At 44.7% G+C, this 18,612-nt stretch overlaps 1 protein-coding gene across 1 annotated transcript in view; it reads right to left on the reverse strand.

Annotated features, from left to right (window-relative positions):
- The window catches only part of POLE (DNA polymerase epsilon, catalytic subunit), a 126,027-nt gene that overhangs the window by 34,700 nt on the left and 72,715 nt on the right, over positions 1-18,612 (reverse strand). The window contains exons 33-38 of the mRNA XM_068131122.2: positions 16,826-16,966; positions 16,557-16,710; positions 14,511-14,617; positions 4,288-4,464; positions 1,951-2,174; positions 517-743 (exon numbers count right to left, since the gene is read on the reverse strand). Coding sequence (XP_067987223.2) covers positions 517-743; positions 1,951-2,174; positions 4,288-4,464; positions 14,511-14,617; positions 16,557-16,710; positions 16,826-16,966 — 1,030 coding nt within the window. The remainder of the gene's footprint in view (positions 1-516; positions 744-1,950; positions 2,175-4,287; positions 4,465-14,510; positions 14,618-16,556; positions 16,711-16,825; positions 16,967-18,612) is intronic.

Genomic DNA, 18,612 nt, shown 5'->3' on the forward strand with positions numbered 1-18,612 from the left:
AAGACAGGGCAGCATGTAGAATCATACAAACGTAATCATAAAACTTTAAACAAACAAAACAATAGCTATTGTGTGGGGCAACCCTCACCCCCCCCCCCCCCCCCATCCCCTCCTCCCAGCCCCTCACCCGTATACCTCCTCCAACCCCGATTTTTCTAATGCCTTGAACAAACATTGGTACATCATGGGTGATGAAAGTTGTGATCAGGTTTCATCAAAATTGTTTGTGTAGTTTCGGAAAAGAGAGCAAATATCTATTTTAGGGGGTCAAACCCCCCACAAATCCCCTGAAACCCTGATTTTCTTAGTGCCGTGAACAAACGTTGATGCATCACGGGTGATGAAGGATGGGGTCAAGTTTCATCGAAATAGTGTGTGTAGTTTCAAATGTAGTTCCCTCTCCTTTGACGAGGATAATTAACACGAGGAAAACGTTCAACATTGAAGAAGAATCTCTAAAACTGGCAAGAACATCATGAACTATTAAACCAGAAATCGCAGGAACATCTTCCGTACCACTATCGTAAGCACCGGACTGTGAGAGCTCAACGGATGAGCAGCGGCCGCCGGCTCCCTCCGCCACCAACATTGCTTCGTCCACTTCGCGGCCTCCTAGGTCAGGCCGTGACCCGGGAGCCAGCCAAAGGAGGTGGCCCTGCTGCTGAAGGCGGCGAGACAGGAAGAGGTCACAAGCAAAGGTCGGCACGTCTTCGGGTAGATTTCCCACCGGCACAGACAGGTACCTGTATAGGTTGGATGAAAGGTTTGAAATGAATGAAGCACAAACGAGGCAGAGAGAAGGAAAATAAAAAATAAAAACAAACCCTTTTTTACATGAACAATGGCAAGAGAGCGGATTGGGATTTAAATTTTTTTTTTACTCTGTCTGCCTGCCTGGCAGTCAAACCAAATTGAAAATCATTCCAAACAGGAAATTTACCGTTTTAAATTAAGGACATCATAACGTACACAATTATCAGCAATGAAGAACTAATGTAACGTGTTAGATAAGGTGGTGTAAAAGACGCTGCTTCATCGGCGGTAAACCTCTTGCTTTTTTTTCTCGACGACCTTTAAAACCTTTATTTAATTTAGATTTAATTATATGCTCTACTTGAACACTGCAGAACACAAATTGCCTTTTTGACACCTTCAAAATCCTTCCGTTTTGCAGTACGGTACTTGGACATGTTAAATAAGGTGGTGTATAAGACACCATCAATGGCGCTAAACTTCCGGACTATTTTCAAGACGACTTTTAAAATCACTCTTTTATTTCAAGTGAATTATATCCCTGGTGTTGGGCTAGCGGCGAGGGTACCGGCTTAGGATCCTAGGATCCTGGGTTCGAATCCCGGTCGATCGCTGAATTAACGCCAGGGGGGTTGACTCAGCCTGTCATCCTTCCGAGGTCGGCTAATTGAGTACCAGTTCACTGGTAATTCCCTGTTTGTCGTAAAAGGCGACAAACAGGGTTGGCGGCAGGAAGGGCATCCGGCCGTAAAACATTGCTTCAAAAAGGGGACCAAAAAACAACAACCACGGTTCCCGAAAAAGGCCAACCCCCGCTTTGCGGGGAAAAATGGCCTCTAAAGGTGGTTATTTCAAGTGAATTATATACGTTGGGTAAGATGTTCTATGAATTCTCCAGTTATGATATGCAAAGCAATTCGAAAATCTAGCATGTGCTTCAGGTGATTATAGAGCTCCACCAATGGAGCAAAAGCAATTTCTATGTCTGGATTTGAATATTTATTGAACACGTATTACTCTGTGGTAGGAGAGGAAGATCCAGGGTGTAAAGTAATAGCCTTACAAAAGAAAGACCATACGAGGAGAGAAGGGGTAATTGTCGAAAGAACAAACTACATTTGCAAAAAGTGTTGTAGAGAACGACTGAATGAAGTGGCTGTGTAATGAATGAGGGAGACAGACAGACAGCACGGCGACCTGGCCATGTGGAAGGCCTCGGTGAGACAGGCGTCGAGCGAGAGGAATCCCTGAATCATGTGTCGAGCTGAGTGGCGCTGCCAATCGAGGGGGGAGAGCGATGAGTGCACGGCTGGTCCGATACACACGCACGGGAAGTCCAACAGAGAGGGTATGCAGGAAGCCAAGCGACTGCACGGCCACGGAGAATGGACAGACACCAAGGTGGGACCGCGGCGTTCATCCTGAGAAATTAAAATGTGATAAAAAGGCAGGAAAAAACACATTGCTACTGAAGACACAAAAGCACCAAACAATCAATTCCATGTTGAACGTCCAAAGGACACAATCAGGATTTATACCACGAGGCTCTCGGGAAACCGTGACTGTCACACATTGCCAGGTGTTTCAAACACAATGCAAGGTTGTCCTTGTAATTCCAAACACAATACTCAGGCTGAGGCAAAAGTAAAGAAATAATTAAATAATCACGACGACAAAATAAAATTTCCCTATTGAATGTTATATATTTTTTTACAAGGGCTGAAATAATTTCAAAAATGCATCTGCGAGGGCATGCTTCACAGAGGTGGTTAAGCTGACCATCCTATATACTCGTACAACCACGTAGGATGTGGAAAGATCGAAAAGATGTGGAAGGAAAATATCGTTTTGTTTTTTTTGTTTGTTTTTTTGTATATAAGATCGAGGCTCGTGTAAGCGCGAACATTAATCACAAAATGACAAACTGACACATAAAACATATGATAAAGGGAGCGGGAGACAATATGGGGAGAGAGAGGGAAGCACACAAGTACAACATTTGAGAGCAGGGACATCAGAAGATCTGTGGGAGGGTGAGGGCTTGGGGGGGGCATGGGAAGTGGGGGGCAGGGAGTGGGAGAGGTATAAAACACATTGACACTGCTAGGACTTCCAGGAGAAAAGTTGGCATTTCAAAAAAGTGGATCAGGGGTGAATTAACGGGGGTAGAAAACATCAAGGTTTTGGATGGGGGAAGATAAGAGATGGTGGTGAACAGCTGTTTTAAAGACCTGGAGGGAGGAGTGGGATTTAAGAGAGTGAGGGAGTTTGTTCCAGAGGCGGAAGAAAAGAATGAATGAAAAAGTGGAGTTGAGCAGAGTCTTCATTTTGACAGTTTAACCATAAGAGGGTTGCAGGCAGATCTTGTGCAACCTGCAGGAATATTTGGGGGACAGAGCACAGAGAGAGCTGGGGGAGCTAGGCCGGAGAGGAGTCGGTAGAAGACAGAAAGACCACCAACCTGCCTGCGGTGAATGAGTGAAAGGCCCTCGGAGTTAGCTTCATCGCAGGAGATTCCAATGATTCTGAAAGCTTTAGTTTCAACAGCGTGAAGCCGAGCTAGGTGTGAGGCAGGAGCACCGGCCCAGAGGGGAGAACAGTATTCCATTGAGCTGCAGATGAAAGCCTTGTATGTGGTGAGGAGCTCAGGTGTGCCAAGGAAGGACTTCGCACGACGGAGGATGCCCAGTCGGCGACTGGCTTTGGAGGCCAGCTTATAAATGTAGTTTTCCCAGGAAATATCATGGCAGATAGTGAGACCCAAAAGCTTGAGTGATGGAACTTCTTTGAGAGGATTGTTGAGAAAGTAGATGGGAGGGTTTTCCAGCCGGTCTTTTTGGAGAGACATAGTAAGAGTGTGAGATTTGTCAGGATTGAAAGACATGTTCCACTTGTTTGACCAGTCTGTGATTTTGTCCAGGTCTGCAGAGAGTGAGGAGGCTGCAGACTGCCGATCTGAGGGATGAGGAATGGAGCGGCAGAGAGTGCAGTCATCAGCAAAGAGATAGAGAGGATTTTCTGTAGAGTCAGAGAGATCATTGGTGAAGACCAGAAAAAGCACAGGGCCCAGAACACTGCCTTGGGGAACTCCAGCCTGAACAGGAAGGGGAGATGGGAGAAACCCATTCAGGGCCACACGTTGACAGCGACCAGAGAGGAAGTCCGCAAGCCATGCGTGGAGATTCCCATGGATACCATAGGAGGAGAGTTTGGAGAGCAGAGTGGGGTGCCAGACCATGTCGTGATGTCGTGATCCATTCCTTGTTCCAGCTCCTCCACAAGCCGAAACTCTGCATCCAAAATAAATAAATAAATAAAAATAATGAAAAAGTCAACCCAAAGATGGACCAAATGTCATTCGTGCATCCTTGTGTACAGGGGACATTACTGGTCAGCGATTTAAAAAAACATTGTTCTGGTCACATGTTCTGGTCTGGGTTGAAATGTTTCTTTAAATGCCCCCCTCCCCTCTCCCCCAATCCTAACACAACACTTTTCACGGGACAGTACAACCCGGAAACCACAATTAGTCACCTTGTATGATATCAAGAGCTTGTGCAATGCCTTGTAGATGGTACGAGGATCAGTCTCAGCACGGACCTGGAAGGTGGTGCCAGGTGGAGGCAACATTTTGTCACCCAGCACGGGCAGCAGGGCAGCCCTCTCAGTAGCACACAGAGCTGACAGACTGGGCAACTGGTTGCTGCGCACCTGCCAATGTATAGATATATATTTGAAAATATACACAATAACAACCTCGACTCCACGGTATGTCTCAGAACGCGTTCTATTTAACACCAATTTACACACATGGCAACCCTAACAGAAAAAGCACCACTAGTTGATCAAGAAATAAGTTTCAGCAAACGTGTTAACTCACAAATCATCAACAATGTAATGGGATCAATAACTGCAGACGATACGGTCATCGAGAGAGCAATTGATCAGCTGACCTTTGCAAAGCAGACTCTCATTAGAAGAATGGTGCTGGGGGACTTTGTGTGGTTATAAGCTGTTGTCCACATTATAGTTCATTCTAACATATAAATGGAAAATAACAAATACGTACAAGAGGAAGTAGAAGACAATTCCAGAAAAGCCATGAATGTTTACAGCTGGCCCATATTGAGAGGTTGAAGACAAATCCTTACTCAAATGCTTGGGACCTATGGGGTCCTTAGGCCAGTTTGCAATTTCATAGGTGGGTAAGGGTGCAACATACAAGATTTGGAAAGAGAATAAATTTGGACACAGGAGGAGGACGTTTGGCCCATTATGTCTGTGCTTTACTTAATTTCATTGGGTATGTGGCAGGGTGAGGGAGGAGGGAGAGGAGAACAGTGGGGCAGGCACAGCCAGAGGCGTTATGATGGGGGAGAGGGTAGGAGGGGGCAACCGCGCCAGGCGCAAAGTGGATGGGGAGCCAAATTACACCCTCAAAATACCGTTTTCATGCTCCATTTGTTTGTATTGTGTATCTTACTATAATTCACCAAATGTCCGTCCGTCCGTTCGAAGGTACCGCAAAAATGGCTCAACCGGTCGCAACGATATTTTGGGTGGGTATTCCTGGGACCCCTGGGAGTAAAATAGGCCATATTGTTTTTCCAATTTTTCCAAGTTTTCCAATTTTTCCAAACACGATGGAATCATGTTTACCGATATGAACAGTGATGTGGCTTTTGTTGAAATTCTACGTACCAGGAGAGAGTAGATCGACTCCTGACGAACTCTTCCTAGATATAAACGTGCGGCTCCGAAGTAACACGGCAGCGTGTGCAAAGCGACTGAGAAACAGGTGTAGCGGCCGCTTCCGTGTTACAGATTCGGCGCGCACTCTTCACACATAAACGTGCGACTGAGAAAGACGTGTCACGGCCGCTTCCGTTTTGCAGAATCCAATCATTTTTCAAAATGGGCGCCATGTACTGTTTAGATTTTGATGATTTGCATGTGGGTATGATTCAACGGATGTTTATATGAATCGTTTAAAATTAAAAAGCCTTAAATTTCTGATATTTTGCCTTTTCATTTGGGCCTCCCAATTGAAGCCCCGCCCATAGGGCGGGTACAGTTGCTAGTAAATTATAATACAACAACGAACTCGTGAGATCATGAAAAGCAACTTTCAGAACTACGTTTTACAGTTTAAACTCCGTGCTCCGTGTCAATGTGTCATGTCGATGTTTACAAACTCCTTACATCCGGATTCACTTTTTTCCTAATTCCTATTTCTATCACCTCCATTATTTACCTCAGCGCATTTCAGCGCACGGAATTAAAGCAGGTGGGCGCTGATTCGCTCAGAGCGATCACGTGATGATGCTATGACGCTATGAACGCTATGACACTATGAACGATATGACGCTATGAACGCTATGAACGCCAGATCCCTGGTGTTGGGCTAGCGGCTAGGGTGCCGGCTTAGGATCCTAGGATCCTGGGTTCGAATCCCGGTCAATCGCTGAATTAACGCCAGGGGGGTTGACTCAGCCTGTCATCCTTCCGAGGTCGGCAAATTGAGTACCAGTTCACTGGTAATTCCCTGCTTGTCGTTAAAGGCGGCAAAAAGGGTTGGCGTCAGGAAGGGCATCCGGCCGTAAAACATTGCTTCAAAAAGGGGACCGAAAAACAACAACAACCACAGTTCCCGAAAAAGGCCAACCCCCGCTTGCGGGGAAAAATGGCCTCTAAAGGTGGTTTTTTTTTTTTTTTTAATGTCCGTGAAGTTAGCACACTTTACCCTTTACCCGATTCAAAGTTAGGATTGTACCATCACAAAAATGGGGGGGTGTTGTGGATTTCTTTGTAAAAAAGGCGGCCTCTAAAGGCCTGAGAAACATAATGCAAGACGCGAATAGGGCAATGGTTCCCATCCAGTAATGGTTTGAATCCGGTAAAATAAAATCTAATCCGGTAAACGTTTGATTCGGCCAAAGGTTCGAATCCGGTAAACGGTTGAATCGGTTAATGGTTCGAATCCGGTAAACGTTTGAATCGGCTAGAGGTTCGAATCTGTTAATGGTTCGAATCAGGTAAAGGTTTGAATCGGGTAATGGGAAGAATCGGGTAAAGGTTTGAATCGGGTAATGGTAAGAATCGGGTAATGGTAAGAATCGGGTAATGGTTTGAATCGGGTAACGGTTTGAATCGGGTAACGGTTTGAATCGGGTAACGGTTTGAATCGGGTCAATGTTAGAATTGGGTAAAGGTTTGAATGAGGGGCGAGTTGGGGAGAGGGGTGGGTGGTGAGAGTTGTTATTGTTGTTGTCGTGCTTGTTGTTGTTGTTGCTGCAGTTATGTTTATCAGGCCATTACCGATTCAGTCCACTACCGGATTCGAAACATTAACCGATTCAAACATTTACAGGATTCGAACCATTATCGGATTACCATAGTTCATCATTTACCCTATTTACGCATTCGCATCCGCCTTTTGTACAAAGAAATCCACAACACGCCCCATTTTTGTAATGGTACAACCCTAACTTTGAATCAGGTAGAGGGTAAAGGGAAGCTAACTTCACGGACATATCTCACAGTAAATAAATCCGTGTTACGGTGTTTGCTGTGTAGATCTCTCATCTTGTATAATGAGGTTTAATATGCACTCAGTAACATGGAGATCGCCCATTGGCCCAAGGAATGGAGGGGTGTAACTGTTGGACGTTTATTATGTAATTATGTCGATCAAATCTAGATATCTCACGGTGTTATGTCCCAATCAGCGATGGACAGGATCACGTGTCAAGTGAGTTCTTTAACCTCGTTGTCTTCCTCTGCTGCTCTGTCTCATCAGCTCTAGTCTCTCGGCCATAGAAATACCACACCATGCTGCATGCATGTTTGATGAAGTTTTTGTTAACGGTCTTGGACCATACAGTGCATTCAGAAAGTATTCAGACCCCTTCACTTTTTTCACATTTTGTTATGTTGCAGCCTTATGCTGAAATCGTTTAAATTCATTTTTTCCATCATCAATCTACACTCAATACCCCATAATGACAAAGAGAAAACAGGATTTTAGAAAGTTTTGCAAATTTATTAAAAATAAAAAACTGAAATATCACATTGACATAAGTATTCATACCCTTTGCTATGACGCTTGAAATTTAGCTCAGGTTCCTCCCATTTCTCTTGATCATCTTTGAGATGTTTCTACTCCTTGATCGGAGTCCACCTGTGGTAAATTCAATTGAATGGACATGATGTGGAAAGGCACACACCTGTCTATATAAGGTCTCACAGCTGACAATGCATATCAGAGCAAAAACCAAGCCATGAGGTCGAAGGAACTGCCTGCAGAGCTCAGAGACAGGATTGTGTCGAGGCACAGATCTGGGGAAGCCTACAAAAAAAATTCTGCTGCATTGAAGGTTCCCAAGAGCACACTGGCCTCCATAATTCTTAAATGGAAGAAGTTTGGAACAACCAGGACTCTTCAAGGGGCTCCAGAAAGCTCCACTCCTATCCTCAGCAAGAGGATGCGGGTGGGAGCAAATTTCAGACACACAAACATGCAAAGTCCAAGCCCTGCCCTAACCTCAGCAAGACGTGAGTACGCCTCGCAAGTACATAGTACAACATGAGTACATACAAGTATGTAATACAACGTGAGTACATCCATAACGACGTACGTAGTAAAATGGAGTTGTAGCTTGAAGGCGCTCATCTATATTATAAGCGCGAAAGGTTGTCTGTTTGTTCTGAAACAGCGTCGCCATTTCTCAACGGATCTTCACCAAATTTGGCACGGGGGTCCTTATGCACCACAGAATCACTGATGAAGCAAAAAAATTCCTCCGCCCCCCCCACCCCTACCCCACCGGGGACCAAATTTGCCATTTCTCAACGGATCTTCACCACATATGGCACGAGGGTCCCCATGCACCACAGAATCACTGATGAACAAAAAAACCCGACCACTGCCACCACCACCACCCCCCGGGGACCAAATTTGACATTTCTGCACTGCCTCCAAATCAAAACTATTTCATCCTAGGATACTCTCTCATGGGATGTTTCAGTACGTGATTGTTCACAGCCATTTGCAATAATGTTTACAAATACTGGCATTTTCAGTACAAAAGGTAAGATATAGTTATATTGATTTTGGTGTATGTTTTTCAGTCAATACGCATATTGTTTTTCACTCAGTGGTGTCATATACTACTCAACACTAACGTATGTTTTTCAGTCCATACGGATATTGTTCTTCACTCAGTGGTGTCATATACTACTCAACACTAATGTTTCAATACATGTGTTTTTCTCCTTTCTTACAGACAATCACTTCTCAGTAACTTCGTAAATGGGACCTAAGAGGCAACGTTCTGCAAGTGCAGATGCACATGCAATACAAGTACAACAAAAGAGACAAAGAGAATCCTCAACAGAGAGAGAAGCTCGACTTGCAGCCCAGCGAGCCAGACAGGCACAACTGAGATCAGCTCAAACTCCTGCTCAAACACAAGTGCAAATTGCTGCACAGCAGACTAGACAGGCCCGACTGAGATCAGCTCAAACTCCTGCTCAAACACAAGCGCGAATTGCTGCACAACAGACCAGGCAGACAGCACTCAGGGCTGCAGAAACTCCGGCCCAGACAACTTCTAGAAAAGCGGCTGATTTAGCCAGACATTCAGCAACCAGGGCAGCAGAAACTCCGGTCCAGACAAGAGCACGACTTGATGCATACCGCACCAGGCAGACAGCAGTGAGAGCAAGCAAGTGGCAGAACAAGAGGCTTGCTGCCTTTCAATATGACTCCTCCATCAACTATGAAGGTGATTCTGTTGTTCACATAGGTGGAATGTATGTCATCTGTAAACACTGCAGAGCAAAGAAGTGGAAGGCTGAATCACCTGGAATGTGTTGTGCTGGAGGCAAAGTGCTTCTCCCACCCCTCACAGAACCACCTGAACCACTAAAGTCACTTTTAGCTGACAGCAACAGAGACTCCCACCATTTCTTGGCAAACATACGAAAGTACAACTCCTGCTTTCAAATGACCTCATTTGGTACTACAAGCATTGTGCAGCAACAAGGATGGATGCCAACTTTTAAGGTTCAGGGACAGGTTTACCATTTGGCTGGTTCGCTTTTGCCCTAACCTAATGAAGACCCAAAGTTTCTTCAAATTTATTTCATGGGTGATGAGCAGCAGTAGGTACAGCAGCGCTGCAGAAATATTACAACTGTCAGAGAGGAAATTGTGCTGGCCCTTCAGCAGATGCTCCATGCTCATAATAATTATGTTAAGAGTTTTCGCACTACTTTGCATAATCTAACACAGCCAAACTGGAAAGTAATCATCCATGCTGACAGAACTCCAACAGGACAGCATCCACGGCGCTTTAATGCTCCTACTGTTTCGGATGTGGCTGTCCTCATATCTGGACAAGATTTCAATCGGCGAGACATCATTCTCCAACAGCAAGATGACAAACTGATTCGTATTTCTGAAACTAATAAGGCCTATGATGCCTTGCAGTATCCTCTCATATTCTGGAAAGGTGAGGATGGATATCACTTTGAACACCAAAGACGTGATGGGAAAAAAGTGTCTGCCAATGACTTCTATTCCTACCGAATTATGGTCAGACAAATGGACAGTCATATTTTGCGATATGGTCAGGTCTGCCACCAATTCATTGTTGACATGTATGCCAAGATTGAGTCTGAGCGATTGTGCTACATCAGACACAACCAGAAGAGATTAAGAGTGGAAAGCTATGTTCACCTTAGAGATGCTGTTGCAAATGATGGTTATGCTGCCAATGTTGGACAGTTATACTGCCCTCTTCCTTCACAGGGGGTCCTCGCTACATGCATGAGTACACACAGGATGCCATGACTTATGTTCGCTACTATGGTAGACCTGATCTGTTTAACACTTTTACCTGCAATCCTACATGGCCCGAGATCACAGCAGAACTTATGCTTGGTCAGACAGCCCAAGACAGGCATGATTTTCTTGCCAGAGTGTTTCGCCAGAAGGTTATTTCACTTATGAATCTCATCACAAAAGGTGCTGTTTTTGGAGATTGCAGATGTTACATGTACTCCATTGAATGGCAAAAGCATGGATTGCCACACATCCACATTTTGGTCTGGCTTAAGGATAAGATTCGTCCAGCTCAGGTAGATGATATCATCAGTGCAGAGATTCCAAATCCTACCGAGGACAAAATATTGCATGAAGTAGTGGTGAAGCACATGCTCCATGGTCCCTGTGGTCACATCAACACTCATTCTCCTTGCATGAAAGCAGGAAAATGCACAAAACGATACCCCAGACCTCTTCTTACAGAAACTCAGACAGATCAGGATGGATATCCTTTGTACAGAAGAAGAAAGCCAGGTGATGGGGGCTTCACCACTACTCTCAGAGTGAAACAACAAGAAATTGTCATTGACAACCAGTGGGTGGTGCCCTTCAACCCTCTCCTTTCATGCATCTTCAAATCACACATCAATGTTGAAGCATGCTACTCAGTCAAGTCTATCAAGTATGTCTTGAAGTACATCAACAAAGGTACTGATCAGGCAGTCTTTGGTCTGCAGAGAGAGGAAACCAAAAATGATGAGGTATCAGCATATCAGATGGGTCGTTACATCAGCAGTAATGAGGCTGTGTGGCGTATTCTCAACTTTCCCATTCATGAACGCCACCCAAGTGTTATGCATCTTGAGATCCATTTGGAAAATGGGGAAAGAGTTTACTTCACAGAAGAAACCGTGCTGCAGCGAGCCCAGCAGCTACATAGGACCAAACTAACGGCATTCTTTGATTTGTGCAAACAGGATTCCTTTGCTAGAAGTCTTCTCTACTGTGAAGTGCACAGATATTACACCTGGCAAAAAGGGAAAAATGCATTTCAGCCAAGAAAGCAAGGTGCAACAATCCCTGGACACCCTCACATCAGATCCAGTCAAGTGTTAGGTCATCTCTACACTGTTCATCTCAGCAACTCTGAGTGCTTTTATCTCAGTCTCCTCCTGCACAACATTCATGGTCCAACCTCATTCCAGGATCTCAAGACAGTTGCTGGACATGTCTGACGTCTGTGCAACATACCATGAAGCTTGCCTGAGAAGAGGTCTCTTGGAAGATGATGCACACTGGAACAGTACCTTGGAAGAGGCTGCAGTCTCACATTCTCCAAGCAAGATGAGGAGCCTCTTTGCTATCATTATCTGTGCCTGTTCACCTGTGAAGCTTGCCTGAGAAGAGGTCTCTTGGAAGATGATGCACACTGGAACAGTACCTTGGAAGAGGCTGCAGTCTCGCATTCTCCAAGCAAGATGAGGAGCCTCTTTGCTATCATTATCTGTGCCTGTTCACCTGTGAAGCTTGCCTGAGAAGAGGTCTCTTGGACGATGATGCACACTGGAACAGTACCTTGGAAGAGGCTGCAGTCTCACATTCTCCAAGCAAGATGAGGAGCCTCTTTGCTATCATTATCTGTGCCTGTTCACCATCCAATCCTGAGCAACTTTGGCATAATCACCAGGACAGCATGACAGAAGACATACTGTATCAAACACAACAAGAGTAAAAAAACCCAAACCTGCAGTTTACCTCTGCCATGTACAACCAAGCACTGGTACTCATTGAAAATACTGTACAGTCCATGGCTGGCAAGGATCTTCAACAGTGTGGACTGCCTGCTCCTGTACCAACTGAACCTGCAACTCTCAGTCGAGAGATGCTTCAGGCAACCACCTATGACATTCAACAGCTGCAACAGTATGTCCACCAAAATGAACCACTCTTGGTTCCAGATCAAAAAGAAGCTTATACAAGGATCGAACAATTGTTGACATCTGACTCAGGTGGAATTGTTTTCCTTGATGCCCCTGCTGGTGGAACAGGCAAAACGTTTTTGATCAACTTAATTTTGGCACAAGTTCGTTCACTACAGCAGATTGCTATGGCAGTGGCCTCATCTGGAATTGCTGCAACTTGCTCACAGGTGGCAGGACTGCTCATTCTGCCTTTAAGCTGCCACTCAACCTGGTCCACAATGAGAGTCCTGTGTGCAATATTGGCAAAGGATCTGGACAGGCACAGGTTCTAAAGCAGGCCAAGCTGATAGTATGGGATGAGTGCACAATGTCTCACAGACTTGCATTTGAGGCTCTCGATCGCACCTTACAGGATCTCAGAGGTAACTCTAAAATCATGGGTGGAGTCACACTCTTGCTCTCTGGAGATTTCAGGCAAACTCTACCAGTCATTCCAAAGGGTACACCTGCTGATGAGTTGAGAGCATGCCTCAAAGAATCCTATATTTGGAGACGAGTGGAAAAACTCCATCTTTCTACCAACATGAGAGTTGCACTTAATAGAGATGTCTCAGCAGGCCAGTTTCCTAAGGTTTTGCTTCAACTGGGCAATGGTCAGCTACCAGTAGACACTGAGACTGGAAATGTCACAATACCCCCAAATTGTGGAACAATCATCAACACATCTGAAGAAATGCTATTAAAGGTTTATCCGAGCCTCTCACAGAATTATAAAAACCATGAGTGGCTTTGTGAACGTGCCATCCTTGCTCCCAAAAATGACATTGTGCAGGATATTAATGCCACCATCATTCAACCGCTACCAGACCAATCCACATGGTACAAGTCAGTTGACACTGTAGTTGATCTTGACGATGCTGTCAACTATCCAACAGAGTTTCTAAACTCTCTTCAGCTCACTGGCGTTCCACCTCACAATCTGCAACTGAAAGTGGGAGCCCCCATTATGTTGCTACGAAATTTGGATGCACCAAAACTCTAACGGTACAAGACTCGCTGTCAAAACTCTTATGCCCCATGTGATCGAAGCCACCATTATGACTGGTTGTGCCAAGGGAGAGGATGTTTTTATTCCACGGATTCCCATCATCCCAACAGATATGCCATTTCAGTTCAAGCGTCTTCAGTTTCCAGTGAGACTATCATTTGCTATGACCATCAACAAGTCTCAGGGACAGTCTCTCAAGGTTGCTGGAGTTGAACTGACAAGTCCATGTTTCTCTCATCGTCAACTCTATGTTGCATGCTCACGTGTTGGGGCAAGCACACATCTTTTCATCAGAGCACCAAACGGCAGAACAAGAAATGTTGTCTACCCCAGAGCTCTTGCTGACTAAAACACATGTCTGTTAATACTTTACCGAGGCAGCGCTGGTGGCCCAGTGGATCATGTGCTTGCTTGCCACGCAGACGATCCGCGTTCCAATCCCAGCAGCGGCAAAAATTTGTGAAGCCACCAAATGTGGCCCGTTCTGAGATATAGTCCCTAAATGGATTGAACTTGGACCTAAATCACCAACTCGCTCACTCTTTTTTAACTTAAATGACTTAACTTATAGCAAGTTCTTATGTTATGTACATATAATTAGATACAACATGAACTACATAACAACTTGCTGTAAGTCAAGTCATTTACTTTCTACATATTTGGAACCCGGGCAACGCCGGGTACCTTTGCTGGTAGATGTATAAAATGAAAAACAAAAAGCATAAATACGATAAAATACCCGATCAAGAGAGATGATAGTACAAAACAAAAGAAAAAAGGGAAACAGAAAAGTGAAAATGAAGAAAATTAATTTAAAGTGAAAGGGAACAAAAGTTCATGAACTCTGTGTGAGTTTCGATTGAGCGTAATCAACTGTAGAGTGTACACACAGTGCAACGAGCAGTCCTACCGGGATACTCTTTGGACCTTCCATAGCTCAGATTTTGCAAGCAATTACCGTGTCGAGAATGAAGACGGAAGCTTTCCTTTGGGCAGGGAAGAAAAGGCCAAACATTGCACGGCTTGCCCAGCACTGATGAAACAGATACAAGTGCTTGATACTTCCTGCAAAAGAAGGTGCAAGCAAGGTCAACACTGGTGCTCATACCTTGATCATGTGCAAGGAAATGATATTACGGTGTTCGGTTTGGGATTAGGGAGAAAGCAGGGTAGTGCACATCGGAGAAAACAGTCCAGAAATTCGATTCCACACCAATCGATTCCATTTCTGGAAAGCCAGGGAGTTTCAATGTGAGATATTGATCAGATTGGGTTGGCCTGTTTGTTGTTCCCATCTGAACCACTGGGTTAATGGTGTTGGGAGCCCAAGTTTCAAATCCCATATACTGTGTCGGTTTGTCTATCGTTTAGTAATGGCCTTGTAAATCCAAGTAAAGGTACACTGGATTCTTACTAATGTCTTTGGCCCGCGTGCCATTTATACATTTCAAAACTTCTTCACAGGACCTGAACACTAACAATGGGCTACATTTGCTCGTCATTATCAGACTCGGTGGTGAAATTGTTAGAGTGTCCGCTCTGAGTCTGGTAGGCCAGAATTTAGAATCCCAACTGAGTCATACCAAAGACTTTAAAAATGGTATGTGCTGCTTACTTGCTTGTCAATCAGCATTTATAAGGAATAGAGGTAAGACAAACAAACATGGGTTGGCAACCATTGCACAGGCTTGATGGACCAAATGACCTCCTCCTGTAATGAAGTTCCTTGTAAGGGAACTCGTTGATTACGCGATCAAACACAGTGCCATCTTTTAGAAAAGGCCAACTGTCGACTTTCACAAGCTTAAACGCACAACAACGAGATAAACCTGGAACTGCAAACATCTTTCATGAAGACTCATGAAATAATGCTCGTCACATGTGATATTTTCACATTAGATCTTCAAATTAACATCAACAGGTGCCCTTACAATACACAAGGAGCTGATACTCGAGGTCCCCCGCCTTTTGGGTGGTATGAGGAATCGATCTGTGCAATGTGAAAGCTAAATCTTCAATGTTTATTTAAATATCTTGTACACAAGCCAAGTTACTGAGATGATTGCCATGGCAACAAAATTCAGCCAATCACAGTCGTGACCTAATCAGGTTGAGATAATATCATGAAGAATAGACATCCGCAAAATGAAACCTAAATGCTCAACAGTTTTTGAAATATCGCGTACACAAAAGCACATGGACAGATGATCGATCATTGGGTCGGTCGGAAGGAGCTCAACGTCCCCCTTCTCCGATTTCGTCAGAAGGGCGGGGGAGAAAAAGGTGATTTTGACAAATTCCTCTGGAATGTAGATTATCACGTCTCGTCTGTAGTTTCTAATGAAGCATGCAACGTCGCGCACGTGTTTCAGCCAAATACACCATCTGGCTACCTCTGAAGAAATCAGGAGGAGGTTTGCTTGGATTGCATTTACCATTATATTGCATTCGTTTCCCGACATGGAATATATGAATGAATGATCGTTTTAAGGCCATTTTCCCCACTAGAGCAGGGGTTAGCCTTGCGGGCCCCATGACAATCATGGTTCCCTGTTTGAGGCAATGTTTTTATGGCCGGATGCCCTTCCTGGCGCCAACCCTTAGTCACCTCTTACGATGCGCAGGGATACGGTGTACCTATTCTAAACCGGGGTACACACCGGGATCATTCATCCCAGCAAGCTGGTACTCCATTTGCCGACCTCGGAAGGATGACAGGCTGAGTCAACCCCCCTGGTGTTAAGTTAGCGATCGACCGGGATTCGAACCCAGGATCCTAGGATACCAAGCCGGCACCCTGACCGCTAAGCCAACACCAGGCTATCATCGTTTCCCAACATGGGAAAGTAAAAATTACATTGCGAACAGATCGAATAATACACAGCTTTTTAAATTCCACATCAATGATAAAGGCAGAAAAAGCAACGATCATTCACCACATGTGCGTACATGTGTACAAAACTTGAGGCCGATTAAAGACACAAGACAAGTCATAGAGCCGTACCGGGTTCAAGGTAAGAAACCTGCGCCAGAGACTTCATTTCCAGGTCCTCCAATGCAAATGTCTCCACCTCTCGGGTATTGGGGGTTCGACCAGAATTGCGCTTCACTGAACATACACAACCCAGCTGGGTGAGGGCACGGAACAGCAGAGGAACCTGATAAGGAAAGGGGGAGGAGAAAAAAAAAAGTGGTCATGTGTTTGAAAGTAGAACAAGCTCATTGGGGTACTCAACGTGGCTCCAAAAAAGACCCCTAAACTGTTCAGCTAACCTGCGTCTCATACACCCCTTCAATTTGCGGACCGGCAAGCTCGGTGAGAATACGGTTGCAGCTAGCAACCCAAGTTTCCTCAGGCATGGAAACTTCATAGAGGTACGGTGCAGGCCTGGATCGAGGTAAAGTCCGATTCACCTGCAAAAATAAAGGAAGGAACAATAAAATGGTTGCACAGTGGTTGTTGAAATTAAAAACTTATTTTTGTTTAAATTAAGCACAATGTCAGATTGTGAATGGCCAAATATAAATTTGTTGCACAAGACAGCTCTAACAGTGCTTTACATTATTCAAACGCTTTATTTTTCATACAAGATCAAAACTCATGAAAGAACAAGGTGAGAGAGGGTTAAACTAGAGCTTCCAGGGAAGCAGAACTCAACTGAACTGACTGGACAACTTTAAAGTAGGTCAATTGTCTGTACTAGATTTGACTTAAATGAAAAGCCAACAACCTTGTGTAATAGTTTTTGTGGATGTTAAAGTCTTCACGTCGTTTGAGCTGAAAACAATATGGCGGCCTATGGCGGCCATTTTGTGACGGATCGGGTTGGAATGCAATAGCAACCTACCTTGTGTGGTAAGGGTTAAACATTCTAAGTTTGATCAAAATCTGTTAATATTTATGGACGCCAGAGTGTTAACGTCGTTTTCATGACAAAAAACAAAATGGTCGCCTAATTCCACCATTTTTCAACGGATCGGGCTGAAATGTAATACCAACCTGGTCCTTGGGGGTAAGGATGCTGCATGTCAAGTTTGATCAGAATCGGTTGATATTTGTGGACGCTGGAGTGTTAACGTCGAAAAGTTAACAGACGACAGACGACGACGACAGACGCCGGAGGGTTCAGTATGTGATGAACTCAACTGGACGGTAGTCCAGTTGAGTTTTAAAAAGCCAAAGACTCAACAGTTGGGCAAAATAAGCAGGGGAACAAATGGACAGAAAAGAGGAGGGGGGAAGGAGGAGGAGGAGCAGATTAGGGGTGAGGAGAGGAGAGGAGGAAGAGGAGGAAGAGGAGGAGCAGGAGTAGGAGTAGGGGGTGGAAAGAAAAAAACGACCTGCAAGTAAGAGGGATGGGATAGCTAGGGTTCATGGGGGTAGAAAAGACTGCATGTTGGGAAGAGGTATGGTTGCTATAACAGGAGATAACTAGAACGGCACTCGGTAGAGCTCCGCCAGGCTAAAGTGTTTATGTTTTCTATTGATAATAATATGCCACCTTATTGAAACCCTGGAGGAAAGAGTGGCCTAGACCAGCCTCTGAAAGCTGGTTCAACATTGGGGAGAACTGAAAGCTGGAAAAGGAGTATTAAAAACAAGACCGAAAGTCTAACAGCGGTGTAGCCGCTTGTTTGATAGTTTAGTTGAAGAGGATAGTATGACCTGGGTGGAGGTTATCAAATATACCAGATATCAGATATACCAGATAGTATACCAATTATCAAATCATGTAAGTATTAAATTATTTTTGAAGTACTCTAAGCTGTCTGTCACCATTGAAGTGAAGAGATTGCACCGAGACACTGGTTTATTCTATATGTTGGTCAGTTAGTCAACACTATCAAAGTGACCTCAGCGCCATCCCGACACACACCACTGTGTGTGTTACGGAATGAGGTGTTTTGCAGTGGCCAGAATGCAAATCTTGCCATGAACCTCCTTGAGAGAGGACCCAGTACCCTGATACTCATTTTGCCTACCTCGGAAGAATGCCAGGCTGAGTCAACCCCACCTGGTGTTAATTCAACAGCTGACCGGGATTCGAACTCAGGGCCCA

Source organism: Myxine glutinosa, chromosome 11, assembly GCF_964187855.1.
Source record: "Myxine glutinosa chromosome 11, kmMyxGlut1.1, whole genome shotgun sequence".
Classification (NCBI taxonomy): Eukaryota; Metazoa; Chordata; class Myxini; order Myxiniformes; family Myxinidae; genus Myxine; species Myxine glutinosa.